Source organism: Macaca nemestrina, chromosome 2 (genome assembly GCF_043159975.1).
Source record: "Macaca nemestrina isolate mMacNem1 chromosome 2, mMacNem.hap1, whole genome shotgun sequence".
Classification (NCBI taxonomy): Eukaryota; Metazoa; Chordata; class Mammalia; order Primates; family Cercopithecidae; genus Macaca; species Macaca nemestrina.
The window spans coordinates 53523492-53545216 of record NC_092126.1 but is presented as its reverse complement, the minus strand read 5'-3'; the positions used below and the strand labels follow the sequence as shown (position 1 = coordinate 53545216).

The 21725-nt window shown below is 42.4% G+C and overlaps 1 protein-coding gene across 1 annotated transcript in view; it reads left to right on the top strand.

Moving 5' to 3' along the window:
• The first annotated feature begins 964 nt into the window (after positions 1–964).
• Positions 965–21725, top strand: part of LOC112423479 (MINDY family member 4B) — a 35465-nt gene continuing 14704 nt past the window's right edge. Inside the window, exons 1-8 of the mRNA XM_024787295.2 lie at positions 965–1481; positions 1719–1746; positions 3392–3559; positions 12791–12910; positions 13670–13761; positions 16009–16174; positions 16728–16793; positions 21368–21438. Of these exons, the coding sequence (XP_024643063.2) occupies positions 1369–1481; positions 1719–1746; positions 3392–3559; positions 12791–12910; positions 13670–13761; positions 16009–16174; positions 16728–16793; positions 21368–21438 (824 nt within the window). The 5' untranslated portion in view covers positions 965–1368. The remainder of the gene's footprint in view (positions 1482–1718; positions 1747–3391; positions 3560–12790; positions 12911–13669; positions 13762–16008; positions 16175–16727; positions 16794–21367; positions 21439–21725) is intronic.

Sequence of the window (21725 nt, the reverse complement as noted above, 5' to 3'; positions counted from 1 at the left end):
CACCTCTGGTTTCTTTAGTGCCTTGCTATGTTTCAAGGTCTTTGCAATAGTATAAATAACCAGTCCCCTCAACCCTGACCACTCTACTAGTCACAGGAAATCCAGATAGCTTCTTTGTCTTGACCTCTTGGCATTCCCAGGATTTTATATAACTCATGATTAGAAATGTTTATAGAGAAAACGACCTCCTGTTGAAGAGGTCCAAGATTTATATTCAATCAAGTCAGAAGGAGCAAAAGAAAACTGTTACTGGTAACCAGTATTGTTTTTGATAAACACCATTATATTAGGGTTCTCCAGAGACGTGGAGCCAATAGGCTATATACACACATACATACGTATATACAATTATGAGGGTAGTCATGCAATTGTGAGGGCTGGCAAGTCCAAAAATGAAAATTGCAGGGCAGACCAGCAGTCTGGAGTCCCAGGGAAGAGTTGATGTTTCAGTCTTGAGTCCAAAGGCTGTCTGAAGCATTCCTTCTTCTTTGGGGGACCATTTTTAAGGCCTTCAACTGATGAGATAAAGTCCATCCACATTGTAAAGGGTAATTGGCTTTATTCAAAGTCAACGGATATAAATGTTAATCACATCTTTTAAAAAAGACCTTCACACCAACATCTGGATTGGTGTTTAGATGGGTGCCATGTAGGCAACTCAGCCTAGCCAAGTTGACACATAAAATTAATCATCAAAACCATTAATGTTCTTTATTATGTCAGTGACTGCAGCTACAATTCACTAAGCCAACAAGAAGAGATATAATGATATAACTTTTAGATTTCTCTTTGAAACAAATCAGACCAGTTCTTCAACTGTGCAAGATTTCTGTGTACTAAACTCTACAGCAAATGCCAGTTGGCCAGTGTCTTTTTTGGCCTATATATTATCCAACAGTAGTTGATAAAGTTTTCTGATGTCAGCAGGATGGTTTTTACCCACTTTGGCTATGTATTTCTGCTCCACAAACACTTCCAAGAAGGCATTACAGCATAAAAAACTATCACATTCCACCACCAGCATAGTATCTCTCACCAATTCAATTATCTCAATTGCTCTGATACAGATAATTGCAATCCCTTTGTTTATAAATCTGTGTCTTGGATTAAACATTCATGGTCCCTATATAGTGAACAAAAATACACAGACTATTTTACCTCTAATGAAAGTTTAATCATGATCTGATAGCAGAGGCTTACAGTGCACTCAGAGCAGCCATTGTGTGGAGTGATCTCTTTGCTGGTCAAAAGAAAGGGTGGCACACTTCCTCTAGCCATCTGTTTCAGCCACCTCACTTGCTTCTCTATAGCCTGACCTCTCTCTCCCAACATAAGAACTTCCCGTTTTCAATTCATCCCATTATCCAAATGGATATGGAGGTCTTGGGCCAGGAACAAAGCTCTGAACAGCTGGATTTAGAGGAGATCTCAAGGAAAATTTCATTCCTTGACAAATGGAGGGAAATCTTTAGTTTTCACAGGTAAGTTGTTCTCATTTTCTCATTTCTTTAGAAACAAAGGGATTTTCCGTGTTTAAGTAATCAACTTATAAGCTTGCAACATGAGAAATTTCCTTTATAGCTTTACCTCTAAAATGCTTCAGACATAACTATTTGTGGACAGAGACTTCCCTAGCAAGGTTGGGGTTTGGGAGGCTTGTGGATGTGAGGTTTGATGAGAGTGAGTAATTTACTTGATGTTTTCTCTTTCATTTAAAGGTTGGGAACCAATAATACAACTCCTCAGGTAATTACTTTTCCCAAAGCCAATGTGTTCTCCTTTAGTTGCTTCTTCAAACAATCACATTAACAGCATAATCTGCATTTATTCTTTGCACATAATGTCACTCAGGCACTGGCATTTAACGCGTGAAAACATAAAACTAGAAAGCCTGTCGAAGATTTTTTTCCTGTGCTTTTTTATGGATTTCTCTTTTTACTTCTAAGAGCTATGTTTTTATCATTAAGAGCATCATATGGTTATTATTTTAGAAAAAAGGTAGTATTAAAATCTAAAGTTCCCACATTTGTGAAATAACACTGGATTCTGACAACGAAGTGCTTCCGTGTCCCTGAAGAAAAGCAGTTTTGAAAATAGTTATCATCTTTATTCAGCTTGAGAAAAATCATTTTCCTTTACCATTTCAAAATAAGAGATAGATGACTGAATTCTGGTGCTAAAAAGGTATTTTAAAATCTGATATACAATATAAGATGAAAGATGTTTGTACCTCGTGTAAACTGAAAAGGTTAGAAGGTAATGGACTTTGTATTTCAGGTATTACTTCAATCACTGAGCAAACACAGGATAAAATATTAAGGTGGTTTTCATGGCACTAGTATATATGATCAAGCAATTGAATCATTAATATTTTAACTATAATGCTAAAGCTTCTTGCCTCAAGTACCCTATGATCAAAAGTCTTATTTATGCTAAAACTCCCTTAACCATAGTCTAAATTAGAATGAGAGCAATAATGCTTCTATTTTAGTCTTGGAAGTATTAAATGGAGATATCTATCATTTGGGGGGATAGAACATTAAAAGATAAAACAATCTTGAAAAGAAAAAAAGTCAAGTTATGCTTTACACAAGGTAGGGAAAACCCATTGGCACAAATGTAAAGATTTTCCATTTGATTTACAAAATGCATCTTAGCTGATCAGTAATCTGTGACTTGGATGCTGTGCTTCCGAGATAAGAAAGAATCTTTGCCTCTAGGAATACAGAAAAACTAAGAAGGCAGTTTCCCTCATGTTTCAGCCACCAATAGGACAGATTCATTTCATGACATTAGTATATAAGCTAAGTAAATTTGAAGAGTTGATGCTAATTTACGGTGACATGTCATGAGAATCAGTCAAGAAAAGTGAAAATAAATTTTTTTAAAGGTAGAGGGTGGATTTTTTTTAAGGAAAAAGAACTGTTATACTCACTTGTTGGGGAGTAGGAATCTGAAAGAATTAAAAAGAGATAAGCTGACTTCATTTATTGGCCAGTTAACAATGTAATGAGAAACACTTTGTGTAGACTGGAAAGATTCCTTCAAAGTTTATAAAATGTTGTCTTCTCAAAACAAGAGACAGTGACATTTACATTCTTCTCTAAACATAATTTCAAGTCAAGGTCTTGATGGCATTAATTATGTTTCCATAGTTACATTTAACCTCTCCAAGTCACATAAACCCTTATGAGAAACCCCTTTGACACAGACACTGGGATTTTTCTGCCTCTTTTATTGCTATTTATCACAATTTTCAGACATCTTTAAAAGTGAGACAACATTTTCTGAACACTGGTATTTCAGAGAGACAGAGAGAAAGAGAAAATTTAAAACAAGGTCATCACCAGCTCTGTTTGCTTTGTCTTTGGTGGGGGTGGTATTTGCACAGAATCATGAAGGCAACCATATATCTGCTGATGAAAATGAAGATGGAACAGGAATACCTCAGCCCAAAGGACAAGGACATTTGCCATCAAGTGGCCTTTGTTCTATTCCCAACCCCTCTATCATCTCTTCAAAATTGGGCGGCCTTCCTATCTCCCTAGCAATGGCCATGGTAAGTATAGCTTGTCAATTAAACATGAAATGAAACGTAATCTTCCCAAAACAACAAGCCTAGGGAATCTTATCTGCTGTCATGTGAGAGTATTATTGAAGATAAGACTACAGATGGTTGTTATTGGTAAAAGGAGAATATAATTAAAATGACTTACTTATGGTATTCTTCAAGGATACTGGTGGTAGTACAGCCCTTTCCTCCCAAACTCTGAGTCTCTCTTTATTCACTTCCTCAGTTTGACAGTGAAATTTGAGGGAGTGAGTGAGTTACATTCAAATAACTCACTGTAGAAGGTAGGATAGGATAGACTGTCTAAGTGGCAGACTGTGGAGTGCTGCAAATGCATAAGGCAATGTAGATGTGTAAGAAAGTACCCCGCCTGTATGCATGCAGGAAGGAGAGAGCTGGGGGAACTTGCCAGGCCCTGTCCTGGGCAAGTAGCTAATCTCAAGAAAGAAGCAAGTTTTCTGGGGTTACCAATTAATATGCAGATTTGAAAAGAACATGACATAGTGGCCGGGTGCAGTGGCTTACGCCTGTTATCCCAGCACTTCGGGAGGCTGAGGCGGGCGGATCACGAGGTCAGGAGATCGAGACCATCCTGGCTAACTCGGTGAAACCCCGTCTCTACTAAAAAATAGAAAAAATTAGCTGGGCGTGGTGGTGGGCGCCTGTAGTCCCAGCTACTCAGGAGGCTCAGGCAGGAGAACGGCGTGAACCTGGGAGGTGGAGCTTACAGTGAGCCAAGTTCGTGCCACTGCACTCCAGCCTGGGTGACAGAGCAAGACTCTGTGTCAAAAAAAAAAAAAAAAAAAGAAAAGAAAAGAACATGACATTTCAGGATCCAAATCACCAGGATCTGTAAGCTACTGGTCCCAGGACCATTTGCTCAATCCAAGACTTCACCAGGGTGGAGGCCAGGGGCTGAGGCAGAGATCCAGCCAGGAGGCAAAAGTAAAGGCATCTCATTGGGTCAAATAGGCCAAAGCTGGAGGCAATGCCTTGGCAAATGTCCAAAAGGACCAGCTGTCATGGGCAAAATGATGCCATTGGAAACTGGGGAAGCAGAGGCAACGGTCAAGCCAAGGCAAAAGTACCAGAGAGACTAAGATGCCCCTCCCATTGGATTGCCCTCCAGTGTAGCCCTTGAAATCATAACGAAACTCGGGGCTTCTCAAGACAATTTCCCCATCATCACCCTATCTCCTAAACCTCCACATCACATCCTAGAAGCTCAGGCAGGGACCTCTACTCGGGGCCTTAAGAATGAGAGTTGGAAGAGGGACCTCCTTCCTGAGGACGTGCTGCCACACATGCATGTTTGTAGAAACAACCCAGGACCAGCCTAGGCATCTGGGCAAAGACCAGCAACATTGGCCCTGCAGTCAGGCCTGCCATGTACATTGAGTTGCACAGTTTGTGCACTGCACACAAGATCCCAGCTGAGAGGATGCATGAGGACTAAAACCCTTTCCGGGGAAACCACATGAAGCCTAAACACAGAGTCTCCATCTGCTTTTTGAGCATGAAGGCTGGTGACCTTGACTATGGTATTTCCAGCTTCGATATAACCTTTCCTTAAGCTCCCTGAGACAGGACACAATCAGATGCAGGGACCACACAGCCCCTGGATTCCTTTTTATCATACAGAACCTCCCAGGCTTCACCGAAGAACTTTCTCCACCGTCACACTTGGAGTACAGATGCACTGGGAGGCCTCACTTGCTCTTTCTTGTTGTCGAAAATCTATCTGCCCCGGCTGGGCATGGTGGCTCATACCTGGAATCCCAGCACTTTGGGAGGCTGAGGCAGGTGGATTGCTTGAGGCCAGGAGTTCAAGACCAGCCTGGCCAACATGGCAAAACCCCATCTCTAATAAAAATACAAAAATTAGCCAGGCATGGTGGCACATGCCTGTAGTCCCAGCTACTCAGGAGTCTGAGGCAGGAGAATCACTTGAACCGAGGAGGCAGGGGCTGCAGTGAGGCAGGATCCCGCAACTGTACTCCAGCCTGGGCAACCGAGTGAGACTCTGTAAAAAAAAAAAAAAAAAGAAAAGAAAAGAAAAGAAAGAAAATCTATCTGTCTCGATTCACCTTGCTTCCCTCTTTTTGTTCAAATGCCTGAAGTCACAGGAAGATGGGCAGGTCCGCAGAGCTCCCGGAACACTGCACTCAGCTCAGTGGCCTTGAAGCCTCTGGATGGAGCCTTAACTTAATCGCTGTCCTTTCAAGCAATGAAGACAGATAATATGTAATCCTGCCAGGGCCCCCAGGCCTCAGTGATTCTGCTGCCTACACTGTGGTATAGACCAGAAATTAGAGCAACTATCTGCATTTTACTTGACGAGGAAATGTTTTTAATGAAAAACTTTAATAAAAAATGTATTCTTGGCTTCTGCAATGAATTTCTTTGGAGGATGTCACTTTAAAATGTACATGTATCTGAAAAATAGGCTACCTTTTATGTGAAAATGAGAGACAATTATGATTCTATATTGATACTTGCCTGTAAAAGAAGTAATTGCAGAAGGCTTCCTGAAACACAACAGTGTAGGTACAAGGGAGACATGGGATGGCAGGGCGTCTTCACTGCATACCTTTTTTGTCTCTCTGGATTTTGAACCACATGAATATACTATTTTTTAAACACACACACAAATTTTAAAATTAGAAAAAGCATTCACAGATGTTTGCAAAATCTTCTCATCTTTCTCTGTATTGGGGAGGCGAAAAACTCTCAGTCTGAATATTCCCACTTATCTACAAACACAAACATGATGCAACTGGGGACTGCCCTGTGAGTACACCAAGGTAATGTGCTCCCTTTGGAAAAGGCTGGGAGACAAAAGATTTAGAAATGAAGTTGATGGAGTGTTAAGAAAGTCCCAGAAATGGAGATAATTGATTTTTCTTTAAAAAAAATAAATTTGGATTTATTCCCATTATATGGGCCAGATGATCGTGAGTCCTTGAAATAGCAGTAGAATTAATTAAACACATCCTGGGAATTCAGGATGACGAGCTTGGGATTCTAAATATGCTTGTTCTAGGGAGGCAGTTTGGAAGCTTGACCAATTCTAATCGATGTTTCAGCAGTGCAGCCACCTGGCAAATTGTCAGAGCTATTGAATCCTAATACCACTCCAGAATGCCTTTTGCTGTCATTCTGCTATTCTTTTCCCTTCTCTGTTTGGATTAGGGATGCATGGCATTTCCTGACATTGGCACACACTGTCTCTTTGCTGGGAATCTTCTCTGAAAGTGGGGGTTGGGTAAAGCACCCTATGCACCTTTGCTTTCCTTAGCTCTCCTGTTTCTCACCTTTTGCTGCCCTCTTTCTGATACTCCAGCCTTCTTCCTTCCCCTAACCTGATATCTTTGAACATATGTGGTGGAACAAACTCTGGCCAAGGCTGCTGGCTCAGGTGAAATCGTGGGAAAGGTGAGCATCGTCTCTAGGCTCTTCCACCAGCCCCACCTAATGATCTTCCTTTTCTCCAGGGCAGTTTTGCACCCTCTCCCACTCCCAGGCCCTTTTCTGGACTCAGCCTTGAACACATTTCTGTAGCTGCAATATCATCCAGAAGAATCATAGTAAAAATGTAATACCAAGAGACCAAAATATTCTGGAGAGACTCGAATGAATGAAGCTCTAAAATGGGATAATAGGCAGGGTGTGCTTTTTGGGAGAAAGAAGCACAGCCTGGTGAACCCCCATAAGGTCTAGCTCATAGATGGGTCTTGATAGGTGCGAATTAATTAATTCAGTGCCTCTGGATAATCCTCTAGTGCACCTCAGGCTAGAGTAGGGGTGTCCTTCGTGTGCCCCTCCAGATGCATGGTCCACTCTTCTCCAACCTACTCTCTGCCCAATAGAGAGGTTGACCTGTAGCAAGACTGACCTCCATCAGCAGGGTGCCCTCCTCCTTTGGCTTCCTGTTGAGTTTGAGCAATGGTGAGCCCTGAAAGTAAACTGAAGGGAGGGAAGGGAAGAGAAGTCGGGTTGCTCGTGGCTAACTGAGTCCCTCTCCTCTCATGGCAGTCCTTTCCCCAGGACTCTCTCCTTTCTGGTTCAAGTCACCATTCCTTTGTGTGCTCCTTCAGGTCTAGGGGTCATAATGACTTCCCACTCTTGCTGGGACACTGCATTAGCCATTGTGGTGTCACCACACCCAGCCCACATCTTTATAAATAGTCACTGTCTTAAATGTTCCTCAAATTAATTATCTGACTTGAGAATGCCATCTGTTTCCTGCTGGGATGCTGGCTGGTACAAGTTGAAAGGCTTGCATTTGGGTCCTGGCACTGTCATTTACTATATACGTGACCTTGCATGTGCCACTTAGCTGATCTAGGCCTCTAGTCCTTTCACTGTAAAATGAAAGAGTCAAATTAGAATTTTAAAAATTCAACAAATAGCTATTTTGAGCCTACTACATACTAGGCAGTATGCCAGTTGCTAAGAAATTGATGGTGAACATGATGGAACCAAGAGTCTACTACTCTGTTAGTTGGTCTAGGATAGAAATGTCTTCTTAGAACATCTTGGAATCTCTGATTCCATGATGGTCTAGTAATTCCTAAGGCAAGACGAGATTTAGGGAAGGAGCTTTAAAGAGGATTAGTCTACCTCAAGTTAGGGCTGGGCAGGTGGTCACAGGGACGCTCTAAACCCAGGGACAAAGTACAAGGCAGTCAGGGTAAGAACATGAAACCTGTTGGAAAGAATGATTCAGGGCCTCTATCTTTGAATGTGTGTATAAAATGTGTGTGTGTAAATTATGTTCACCATCACTGTCATCATAGCAATCAAATGGAACAAAGTGCCAGGAAAGAAAGCAATTCTTCCCAAATATAGAATACTAGCAAAGCACAAAGAGAAAAACTATAAACCATGCTTGATTATGTTAATAATAATCATGGCAGCCACTTATGAGGACCATTTACCATCTGTTTCTAGTTACTAGACAGCACAACAGCACATGTAATTATGTGTCAGGTTAATCTCATTATAAATAATATCTGATATTTGAAAGTAAATTTTACACAAGTAAGTTGGGTCATCTTTGTCACATTGGCCAATAGGGCCTGGCCAGAGAGACCTGTGGCTTCTCTGTTCAGAGGGACAGTTGGAGAGAGAAGCTTCTAAGTTGGAGGTGGGAACTGGCAACAGAAACAAGAGCGTGGTTTGGCTTGCAGAACTTTTAAAATTGAATTTAAAATCTAAGCCTTCTTAGTCTCAACGGTCTTAATCTTCCACATTTATACACAGCTTTTCCTCTCTTATTGCTGCCAGTCTCTGGTCTTTTTCCATCTGTGTTGGGACTTTCTTCCATACGGCACAAGATGTTCCCGTGTAGACAGGCTGTGTTTTCACAAAGGTAATAACACCCTACATTTACTTAGCACTTATGGTTCCCAAAGCCCTTTGCCATGCTTCTCTTTCAATAATAGCCAGGATGTGGACCAAGCAGGGGTTACCCCATTTCTGGATAAACAAATTAAGTCTTAGAGAGGTTCAGTAATTTGTCCAAGTTCACATGGTCCGTAAGGAGCAGAACTGGGGCTTCTTTGCCCCTGAGTCGGGAACAGCCTTTCTGTGCTGTGCAATCTCAATGTCAGGGAAACATTTTCTATTCGTTTTCAATGCCTGTCCTGGGGATGTTCTGGGTCTAGGGCTCTCTTTGGCCATAGCACACACCAAGTCTGTGTCTTCCGGAGCAGCCTGTGTGCCTATTCACTGTCTCTCCTTGAAGTGCTGTTGCATTGAGACACAGAACACATAGTTTTTCTTCAAGTGGGTCCTTGCTCACCCTGAAATGCACCTGCCCCCTTTTCTCGATAGAGACAATCTTTTCTTTTGAGGGTGGAAGTAGAGATGGCTGGGAAATAAATTCTAACCTTAAACCAGCCCCTGGACCAACATAGGAAGAATGTTATAGATGCATGCTTCTCCTGCATCTTTCCTTTTTAGATACCAGTAGAGCCTGCTCTTGGGGCCTGCTCCATGCACAGCTGGGAAGAGGCACCTCAGCTCTGGGCCTATTGAGCTCCATGTTCTGTTTGTCCACATTCTTTGAATGGCTGCAAGTGCCTGAATATGATATTCAAAGTCATCCAGGGTCAGGCCCAGGGTACTTTGCAATCTGAGCTTCTACTTTTCTTCCTACCCCTTGGCCTACACACACACACACACACACACACACACACACACACACACACACACACAGAGTTCCAGTCACATTGAACACTTACTCCTCATCCAAGGACACCCCAGGTACTGATGTGTACATGTTTGCAGATCTTTCTGTCTGTCCAGCGTCCCCTCTGTTACAGGTAACAGGCTGGTGTGTGGCATGTTCCAGAGTGTGAGATGTGTGTCTGTGCTGGAACAGGGGGATATCTGTGCTTCTAGGGATATGGCATTAAGTAACGTGTTACATATCATTGAGTTACCTAGTGAGAAAGTGATCCCCTTCTCCACTCTGACAGGTCAGAGAGAAGGACAGTACAGTAAAGGGCAGTACACATTCACACCTCTTTAATTCTTCTTACCTCCCTTTTAAATTATTAAGAGTACAAGGCCCGGTCAGAGCTTTCACAGGCAGCAGTTTCTAGCTGTAATTTATAACATTGTTTTATTTTCATTATATTTTTATCATGTGTGGCAAATGATTTTGATTTCCATTTAAGGAAGTTATATAAAGTGTCCTTCTTAAATAAATAGTTTCTAAGTTACAAAATATGTCCCAAGCTAGTGAAAAGTATTAATTAGAGAGATTTCACCCCCCTGCCACCTCCACCAGAACAGGTGCTGGTGTCCACGGCTGAGACACCCACAGACAGTTCACGTCACAGGACTTTTGTGCAGGCAACCCTCAATACCGGCCAGGAGCCTGGTAGACTTGCTGGGTGGCAAGAGAAATAAGAATCACTGCAGCTCTCAGGAAGCCACATCCATAGGAAAAGGGGAGAGTACTACATCAAGGGAACACCCCGCGGGACAAAAGAATCTGAACAACAGCCTTCAGCCCTAGACCTTCCCTCTGACAGAGCCTACCCAGATGAGAAGGAACCAGAAAATCAACTCTGTTAATATGACAAAACAAGGTTTTTTAACACCCGCCCCCCCCCCCCAAAAATCACACTAGCTCACCAGCAATGGACCCAAACAGAATAAATTCCTGATTTACCTGAAAAAGGATTCAGGAGGTTGGTTATTAAGCTAATCAGGGAGGCACCAGAGAAAAAGCAAAGCCCAATATAAGGACATCCAAAAAATGATACAAGAAGTGAAGGGAGAAATATTCAAGGAAATAGATCACATAAATAAAAAACAATTAAAACTTCAAGAAACAACGGACACACTTCTAGAAATGATGCTCTGGAAAGTCTCAGCAATAGAATTGAACAAGTAGACGATGTCTTCAGCTCTCGAAGACAAGGTCTTCAAATTAACCCAATCCAACAAAGACAAAGAAAAAAGAATCCGAAAATATGAACAAAGCCTCCAAGAAGTCTGGGATTATGTTAAATGACCAACCCTGAGAATAATCAGCATTCCTGAGAAAGAAGAGAAATCTAAAAGTTTGGAAAACATATTTGGGGGAATAATAGAGGAAAACTTCCCCAGTCTTGCTAGAGACCTAGACATCCAAATGCAAGAAGCACAAATACCTGGGAAATTCATCGCAAAAAAAGCATCACCTAGGTACATTGTCATCAGGTTGTCTCAAGTTAAGATAAAGGAAAGAATCTTAAGAGCTGTGAGACAAGGCCAGGTGTGGTGGCTCATGCCTGTAATCCCAGCACTTTGGGAAGCTAAGACAGGCAGATCACTTGAGGTCAGTAGTTCAAGAACAGCCTGGCCAACATCGTGAAACCCTGTCTCTACTAAAAACACAAAAATGAGCCAGGTGTGGTGGCACACACCTGTAATCCCAGCTACTCAGGAGGTTGAGGCAGGAGAATCACTTGAACCCAGAGGCTGAGGTTGCAGTGAGCCAAGATCATGACACTGTACTCTAGCCTGGGCAGCAGAACAAGACTCCGTCTCAAAACAAAACAAAACAAAACAAAAAGAGCTGTGAGACCAAAGCACCAGGTAACCTATGAAGGAAAACCTCTCATATTAACAGCAGATTTCTCAGCAGAAATCCTACAAGCTAGAAGAGACTGGGGTCCTATCTTCAGCCTCCTCAAGTATTAATTAGATAATGATTGGTACACCAAAATGATAGAAATCATAAATATGACACATACATGATTAAAGTAGGGCAGGTGTTAAAAGAATGGGTAAAAACCCAGCTGTGTCTACTAACTGGGTGAACAAAGGCAAATACTCTAACTTCTTTGGCCTTCGGTTCCCTCATCTGGATGAAAGCTGGATAACAGCACCTGCTTCATAAAATTAAATGAAGGGAATAAATGGGAAGCACTTATCCCAGTGCCTGGTGCATAGAAAATGCTCAGTAAATGCTACATGCCATTGACCAGCCTCATTCAAATGCCAGCTCTTCCATGAAGCCTTCCTGAGTGCTTCAGTCAGAAGTTCTCTCTCCTCTGTTTTCTCATAGTACTTTTCACTTATCCTATGGAAAGTCACGTGTTCTGTCTTGTACCTAGCTGTGGGGTATCAGACTTTTTACATAACTATATCCCACGCAAGACCGTGCATTTAGTACATGCTAAATGATCAATCAGTCTTTGATTTTGAATAGATTCTGTTTTTTTCATACATTTGGTTTATAAAGTCTTGTTCCCATTTTTCTGGGAAGTTGTAAAACATCCTCTGGAATCTCAATGTGCTGCAGAGTATAGGAAAACCTCAAAGACCCTGGGACAGAGAGAATGCTTGTTTAAATCGCTACTGTACCAGGCTAGAAACATGAGATCCTGCCTGTTCCTTTTTTCTGGAGTGAGAGACAAAAGCCCAAAGATGGAAGAGGCAGGGGTTACAAATCATGGCTGTGGGGCAAGAGCTGTAGGCACAGAGCAGTCACAGTGAACTACAAGGTAGATGGCTGGCAAAGGAAGGAGAGACACGAGGGACAAAGGTTGTCTAGTCATCTTCTGCTCTGGACTTCAGACAGTTAAAACCGGGGACTAGAGTAGTATGTAAACCTGAATGTAGAAGGGAACGAGGCCCACCTCCTTGACCCCACCATGAGGAATATGTCTAGGAAGAATTCTCTTTGTTTGAATCATTTCTTTCCCCTCTTCTCAGAAGCTGCAGCAGATCCTGTTTGGAAACACAATCCATGTCTTCAGCTATAACTGGAAAAAGGCCTGTTTCAGGTTCCATGATCCTTCTTCTGAACTAGCTTTCACTTTGGAAGTGGGAAAGGTAGTAGACAGTTTATAATTTTAAAAAATCTTAATCCCATGTTCCTTATCCATATATCCTTCCTATCCACATCCATGTAAATGCATGTTTTCATTATAATCATATGTAGAAATATATTTATAAAGTAAAGTTTAACCTTAAATGATAATAGACTATTTAAAATTACTTTGTAACAAATCTAAAAATCTGATATGGGCCAGTTGCGGTGGCTCACACCTGTAATCCCAGCAGTTTGGGAGGCTGAGGCAGGTGGATCACCTGAAGTCAGGAGTTTGAGACCAGCCTGGCCAACATGGCAAAACCTTGTCTCTTCTAAAAATACAAAAATTAGCTGGGTATGGTGGTGCACGCCTGTAATCCCAGCGACTCGAGAGGCAGAGGTAGGAGAATTGCTTGAACCTGGGGGGCAGAAGTTGCAGTGAGACGAGGGCAGGCCACTGTACTCCAGCGTGGGAGACGGAGCAAGACTGTGCCTAAAAAAAAAAACCTGATATGAAGCAGGGACATGGTGAAGGCAGGATGGAGGAAGACATACATCCCCAGTCACCAGTCCATGGGTCTCCACAAAGATGCTAGGCATTGCAGAATCTAGCCCAGCCACAGCAGCAGCCACGGCCGCAGGGAGGAGTGGCACAAATATAGCATGGTGTCCCTTCACAAAGCTCGAGGGGATACCAGGAGGGAAAAGCCTGCAGAGAAGAATAGATAACATTGATTTCCAAGAGTTCTTCACCTCATCATTCATTCTCCTCATTTCAGGGAGGGGCCCGAAGCATTCAGATGGCTGTGCAAGGATCCATCATCAAATACTTGTTGTTTACCAGGAAAGGAAAAGACTGTAACTTTGGCAGGTAAGAGGTCTGTGAGAAGTACTTGAATTACCCATTTCACTAGAATCTTTATATGCTAAATAATCATAACTGAAAAATTCAGGTTGTCTCAGAAAGGAAATCCACCTCCTAAGACAGAAATGGCCCTGTCTGTCCCAGAGAGGCTGGATTCCGCTACTGGGAAGGGCTCTGCTGGAGTCATTCTGAATGTCCAGTTGCAGGGATAATGTTGACAGGTTTTATGCTCTACTGCAGACCACGCTGTTAGGTAGAATTAAGCACCAGGTCTCAGGTGGAACTACTTGTCCATATTTGGTGGAAAGCACTAACCTAATAATTAGGGAAGAACAAAGGGGTGATATAAAAACCCGATAAGTGATCAATCCTCCCTTTTTTTTTTTTTTTTTTTTTTTTGCAATGAAGTCTCGCTCTTGTCCCCCAGGCTGGAGTGCAATGGCATGATCTTGGCTCACTGCAACCTCCGCCTCCCAGGTTCAAGTGATTCTCCTGCCTCAGCCTCCTGAGTAGCTGGGATTACAGGCATCTGCCACCACACCTGGCTAATTTTTTTTTTATTATTATTTCTTTTTTAGTAGAGACAGGGTTTCACCATGTTAGCCAGGCTGGTCTCGAACTCCTGACCTCAGGTGATCAGCCTGCCTCAGCCTCCCAAAGTGCTGGGATTACAGGTGTGAGCCACTGTGCCTGGCCAATCCTCCTATTTAACCAGGCTGATAAGGTATGATGTTTGGTTTTTGTCTATTTTTAAAGGTCAGCTCAAGCTTATTCAAATTACTTTATTCTTGGAAGTTAACAAACCCCTATCATGTGCAAAGCCCTATGCTAGATATTAGAGGAAATATAAATACTTCTGCCCTCAGGCAGGTAAAGTTATTACCCGCAAGGACGAACTAAATGTATAATATATTCTAAGACTGTGAACTGCCAGTTTCCCCAGAAGCAGAGCCCATGATGGGGATACTTAACACAAGTGATTTATTAAGGGAGTGCCCTCGGGAGAGAAAACCATAAGGGAGTGAGGGAAGCAGGACAGGGAAGGGGAAGCTGAGGAAGACTGTGGCTTCCAGCAATGTCAGTCTGATGCCCTGGGAGCTCGGGTGCATAGATTGCACTGTGGAGCCTGCCCCTCTTCAGATGAAGGAGCAGGCCTTCTGTACCTCTTGCTCCAATGAGGCACTGGCTGTGGGCCATCCTTAGGGAGGAGGCATAACTCCTGGTCACTTCTTGGCAAAGTGGCTTCAATCCTTCAGAGAAAGTAGAAAAGTGGGAGCCACAGTACCCAAAGTAGCTGGGGGATGAGTCCACCTCCTAAGTAAAATGAATCACAGGGAATTCAAATGGAACACACACGTTTGCCACATAAAGGTAAGGCACTTAGCACAGCACTGTACCTGGCCTATGGCAAATATGAAATAAATGTGAACAAGTAACTACGTCTATAGACACGCTGCACGAAGCCTTCCTGAGACCCCCAGTCACAATGTCTCTACTTCCCGTGTTTTCTCATAGCACTCTGTTATTCTCATTCTATCTTGCAATATGGTTTTGGAGTATTAGGCTCCTTGACTCTTTTTTTTTTTTTTTTTTTTTTCTGAGATGGAGTCTCACTCTGTCACCCAGGCTGGAGTGCAATGGCGTGATCTCAGCTCACTGAAACCTCTGACTGCCGGGTTCAAACCATTCTCCTGCCTCAGCCTCCCGAGAAGCTGGGACTACAGGTGACTGCCACCATGCCCGGCTAATTTTTGTATTTTTAGTAGAGATGGGCTTTTGCCATGTTGGCCAGGCTGGTCTTGAACTCCCTCAAGTTATCCACCTGCCTAAGCCTCCCAGAGTACTGGGATTACAGGCATAAGCCATGGCTCCCGACCTTTTGTTACTCATTTCTGTATCACCACAGAGCTAGATGGATTGTATAAATCATTGCTGAGTTAATAAATCAATCTTTATCACGTGTTTCTTTATAAAGACTACAGTTCTCAATGTTAAGTATTTAAAAAATAAGCAGAGTAAAGGTGTCCCACTGTGTAAAGACTGGCTCCCCCTTCTTGGGAAGGCTACACAGACCCTGAGTGTATTCAATGCAGTATAAAAGTCAAGGGGAGGAACTTGGAAACCAGGTGAGCTGGGTGTAAGTCACTGCTCTCTGACTTTGAAGATGAATGACCAGGAGCAAATTACTTCACATCTCTGTAGCTAGGTGATGTTCATTCCAATGGTTTCCTACTCCTGCCTTCTGCATTATAGCTTATGTGAAATAAGCAAGAAGGAGCAGGAGCAAGCCCTGGCTGCGGCGCTTGCTGGCATCCTGTGGGCTGCAGGAGCAGCTCAGAAGGCCACCATCTGTCTTGTCTCTGAGGACACTTACATCGCATCGACTCCGGACTACTCTGTGGACAATTTCACTGAGCGAGTAAGTGCAGTCCTCCCTGTCCTGGCAGATAAAAGGCCAATGAAGCCTGAACATGTAATAGACTTACCATGGATATGCATGTGGGGCCCCATCCATGCTCCTGATGTGACCGGAGGTGCCTTCCAAAGAGGCAGGTACCAAGGGCTATAAGTGATCCAAGCAGACAAAACAGAGAGTCCTATTGTAAATTCCTCCTTCTGGAATTCACCAGGATCAAGAATATCTCCCATTTGAAATAATCATAAATGGTATTTCCATATCCACTGTCTGAAAGACAGCTAAATTTCACCTATTAGGAGAAAACCTCTTTCTAGTTTTACTGCTCAAGATATTACATGATTTTAAACTGAGGAATGTAAAAGTGATGCTGGTAGCTACCCAGTTTCACTGTGTATGTTTTGCATGGCCTTGTGTAAGATAATATGTCAGTTTTTAGTAATGTGATTATGCAATGAAACAAAAAACCTACTTGCAGTAATAACAGTGAGTTGACATCTCTTAGATGTAACTTTCATCTTCCTTTTCATTTTTATCTTCTGTTCCTGATTTATAGCTCCAGCTGTTTGAATTTTTAGAGAAAGAAGCCGCTGAGAAATTCATCTATGATCACTTACAATGTGTAAGTGTTTAAGTGTTGAGATAATTCCTTTACGTTACCTGGTCTTACAGGGATCTTCTTCCTTTTATAAAGTCTGTTTCTAATGATGCCTGTTAAGAAAACCAGGTCATTTTGAGGGCCAAGAAAGGGCAGAATTAGAGAACAAAAAAGATCTGCCTCTTCCTCCTCACAACCTAAAAAGAGGCCAGATCACACACAGACCCACTCACAAATGCATCTTTTCTTTGGTTTGTCAAGACCAGAGAATAATACTTCAGAGAGTATATACCAGTATTTCTTTTGCAGCAAGAGAGAATGTTAAAGCAGGCCTGTCTCATCTAATGAATAGAAAACAAAAATGGTGAGCAAATAAAATAAAATAAGGTTCTTGTTTAAGCTGCCAAAATGACCATTCACATGGACTCCAAGTAAGTGGTTTCTTGAAAAGGTGGTCCTGTTTCACCTGTCTATCAGCACCTTCCATACAGTGTCCTCCACTGCAATGATTCTTCCCTACCCCCAGGGTGGAAAGGGGACAAAGAAGGGTGCAGTGATGGTAGAAAATGGAAGACATTTTTAAGAATCCTCTGTGGAGAAAGAAGTAAGAGCTGATTTTCTGAAAAATCAGAAACCTACAATGTGAAAGCAGAGGGCAATTAGCAGGATAACCATGAAGTGATACAACTGTTCATTGCACGGAGCAGGGAAATGTGATCTCGTAGGTCTGTTGTTAACTTGTGTGATACAGAGGACAAGTCTCCCTAAAGACGTCCAAACTCTATACCCAGAACTTGTGAATATGTTACGTTACATGGCAAAGCGGAATCAAGGTTGTTAGTCAGCTGACTTTAAAATAGGGGAAGGATCCTGGATGACCCAGGTGGGCCCGGTGGAATCACAAAGGTCATTAATATAGAAGAGGAAGCAAAAGAGGAAGTCAGAGAGAAATGTTAGGAGAAGAGTGCCCCCTGCCATTGCTGGCTTGAATCCGCTTTGATGATGGAAGAGGAGAGCCATGAACCAAGGAATGTGGGCAGGGCCTTTAGAAACTGGTAAGGACTAGGAAACAGATTCTTCTCTAGCGTTGCTAGAAGGAAAGCTGCCCTGCTGACATCTTGATTTTAGCTCATTAAAACCCATTTCAAACTTCTGACTTCTAGAACTGTAAGATCATAAATCTGTAGTGTTTAAGCTATTAAATTTATGGTAATTTGTTACAGCAGCAATATGAATCTAGTAAAACCTGTATGATAGATTTTAAGTACCTGACATGAAATGTTGAGCTAGAAGCCTGCTTAGGGATTCTTTGTTGTGGGCAGGAGACACTGAATGGGATTACACAGATATAGAGGATCCATTTAAGCAATGACCCTTTCAGCAAAAAGAGGCAAACCCCTCCCTCCCTGTCTTCCATCTCAACCCAAATCTGGGAGAGTCTGACTCCATAGGAAGAACCCCCTCCCAACCCACATCTGGAAGAAATTCTTAAACGTAGCCATGGTTGAGATCAAAGGATCAGAGCTGAAGCTATACACAGGCTTTCCCAGTCAAAGACTAAGGGCTGAGCTGGAATAATCAAGGCCCTACACAGAAGTGGACTCTGCAACACAGGTGGGCTTGGCATGAGGGCTAAACATTACCTTAGCCACACTGGGGAAGGGCTGATGCCATTTCCTGAGTGAGGGGAACTTGATGGTATATATATATTCCTCTCAAGGAGCTCCCCTAGACGGGGTCGCACATTGTGATCAGCACCCCATCCAGAACTTTACCAAACCCACCTCACTATCAAAATGCATCAATCTTGCATCAGTCTCGCTCCATTTGGCAGATATCTCAAGCTAGAGGTCTGAGGGCTACCGATGAGCAGCAATCTTTTGTTATGGGTTGAATTGTGTCCCCCCAAAATGATATGTTGACGTTCTAACCCCCTCCCCTGGAACTTGTGAATGTGGATCTTATGAAAATAAGGTCTTTTAGATGTAATCAAGTTGAGATGAGGCCATATTCAATTAGGTTGGGCCCTAATCCAGTGACTGGTATCTTTATAAGAAAAGGAAAAATTTGAACACAGACACACAGGAAGAACACCATGTGATAATGGAAGCTGAGACCAGAGTGATGCTTCTCCAAGCCAAGGAACGCCGGCAACCACCAGAAACCAGGAAGATGCAAGGAAGGATTCTCCCCGAGGGCCTTCAGAGAGAGCATGGCCCTACTCTTACACCTTGGTTTCAGACTTCTAGCTTCCCAAACTGTGAGAGAATACATTCCTATTATTTTAAACCATCCGATTTTCTGTAACCTTTTATAGCAACCCCAGGAAACAAATACACCTGTCATATGAGATCTGCAGCATTAGCCCACAGTGTTGCTTTTTACAAATTTGAATCAGTGAATGTCAGAAATATTCAGGAAATTCCATATAAAAACCTAGATTTTTGACTTTTATCAAAAAATCAGAAAATCTGGCAACACAGGGCCTATATTCTTGCATGTCTTCAATTAGCTGACATAAGAGGCAGCTACCCTCATTAGACAAGTTTTGATAGACTGAATGATGTCCACATCCTAATCCCAGAAACATATTAATACAGTAGTCCGTCTTTATTCTTGGTTTTGCTTTCTGCTGGTTCCATTACCCTGGTCACCCATGGTCCAAAAATGTTAAATAGAATATTCCGGAAATAAGTAATTCATACATTTTAAATTACATGCTATTCTGAGCAGTATGATGGAATATCTCGCCATCTCACTCCATCCCACCCAGGACATGAATAATCCCTTTGTCCAGTGGACCCACATTGTAGACGCTCCATACCCGTTAGTCACTCAGTGGCCTTCCCTGTTATCAGACAGTCATGTTGTGGTATTGTAATGCCTGTGTTCAAGTAACCCTTATTTTACTTAACAGTGGCACCCAACACAAGAATAGTGCTCCCAGTACATTGCTATAAATGTTCTACACTATTATTATTGTTGTCAATCTATTACTGTGCCTAATGTAAAACTTTTTCATAGGTATGTATATATAGGAAAAAAACATCATATATACAGGATTTAGTACTATCCATAGTTTCAGGCATCCACTGGATAATGGAACTTATCCCCCATGGATAAGGGAGACTACTGTATGTTACCTAACTGATTGAAGGGATTTGCAGATGATCAAGTTAAAGACCTTGGGGTGGGGGGGTGGGGAGGGGGACATTATCCTGGATTATCCAGATGGGCCCAATTAATCAAAAGGGTCTTTATAAGGGAAAGGGGGAGGCAGGAGAGTCAGAGAGATGTGACCAGGGAAGCAGAGGGAGGAGGGTTATGTGATGTGGGGCCACTAGCCAAGGAATGAGGATGGCTTCTAGAAGCTGGAAAAGGAAAGGAAACAGAATCACCCCAAAAACTTCCAGAAGGAACACAGGTTTTTGAGCACTTTGATTTTAGCACAGTGAGACCCATGTTGGACTTTTAACCTCCAGAACTGTGAGATAATAAATTCGTGTTGTTTTAAGCCTGTGACACTTTGTTACAGCAGCAAAAGGAAATCTATACATAAAAGCATCCATTTGCATCAGGCCCCACCCCGCCCCATTTCTCTCACTCATTTCAGTACCTATCTGGCTCCTATGGCACTGGAATTTATTCTGCTACCTGAGGGCCCTGGCCCCTGTCAGGTCACACATAGCAAAATGGATAAATTAATCCATAAAGGGAAAAGCATAGGCATTTTAGCAAAGTCTTCCTAAAGAAGACTTTAAAGATGTTTTAACTCTGCACCTAGAAATCCAGCCAGGGAAGCTACTCTACTTGTCAGCAAGTAGAGTGTTGACATCGAGCTAAATAAAGCCAACTGATGAGAGGCCCTGAATGTTTATTAAATAGTTTAGATTCGATCCTAGAGATTGCAAGGCACCTTCAGAAAATTCTAAGCAGAAAAGAAACCTGTCCAAGAAAAGACGGGGGAGAAGTGCATTAGAGAGGGACACATTAATTTTGCTGTGGATCTAGCATATTCCAAGAACCAAGGAAGGTTCAAATAATTAATTACATCATTTAACTTTTGCAATAAACCTGGAGAAAGGTTCTTTTTATCTGTGATTGTGGATTAGATTGAAACTCAAAGAAGTTAGTAAGTAGGAGTTAGAAAGCAGTAGAACCAAGGTGTATAACTCCAAAGCAAGTTCTACAAAGCCTCTCTGCTCCCCCTCAGTTTAATGGTGCAATGAGAAGGACATGAGGAGAGAAGAGGCTGGATAAGGAGACAGCAGCCAAGGGCAGCAAAGAGCAGCAGTGAAGTGGGCTAGAAAGGATATACTACACCTTGGCCAAGGTTGGAAGAGAATCACATAGTAGAAGTGCAGGACAAAAAGATAAGGTGAGGGCCAAGAGAATGACAGTGCCATTGACAGGCATGAAGCAGGGAAAGAGAATAAATTTGAGAGGAGGAAGACTTAGGGAGGCAGAGGCGCTCAATCCTTTCGGCAGCCAGGGGGAAGGAAATTCTGTCAGCCTGTAAATCCTTGAAGTCATACCCACAAATATACGTGTCTGTGTTGCTTTTAGACCAACATACTTTTCTTTTGTTTTCCAAACAGTTCAGAGGGGAAGGAAGCCATGGTGTCATCCTGTTTCTGTACAGCCTGATCTTCTCCAGAACATTTGAAAGGTAAATTCTACAGATGTTTGCACAGGTATTTTCTATAGGATTGGGATCACATAAACAATGTAATCTTGTGTTGAAAAATCTCCGTATTGGAAACATGAATGCAATGTTTTTTTCTAGTAGATTCTCTTTTGTTGACATGTCCTTTCCTATAGTTGGTTTGGCCATCTTATTGGGCAAGTGGATGTCGTCAGTCAAGTTTGAATCTGTTCTTATAGTACCCTAGTAGGTTCCTCCTTCTTGTGGCTGTAAATATTGGTGGACAACACCAAAGCTTATTTGTACAAGTT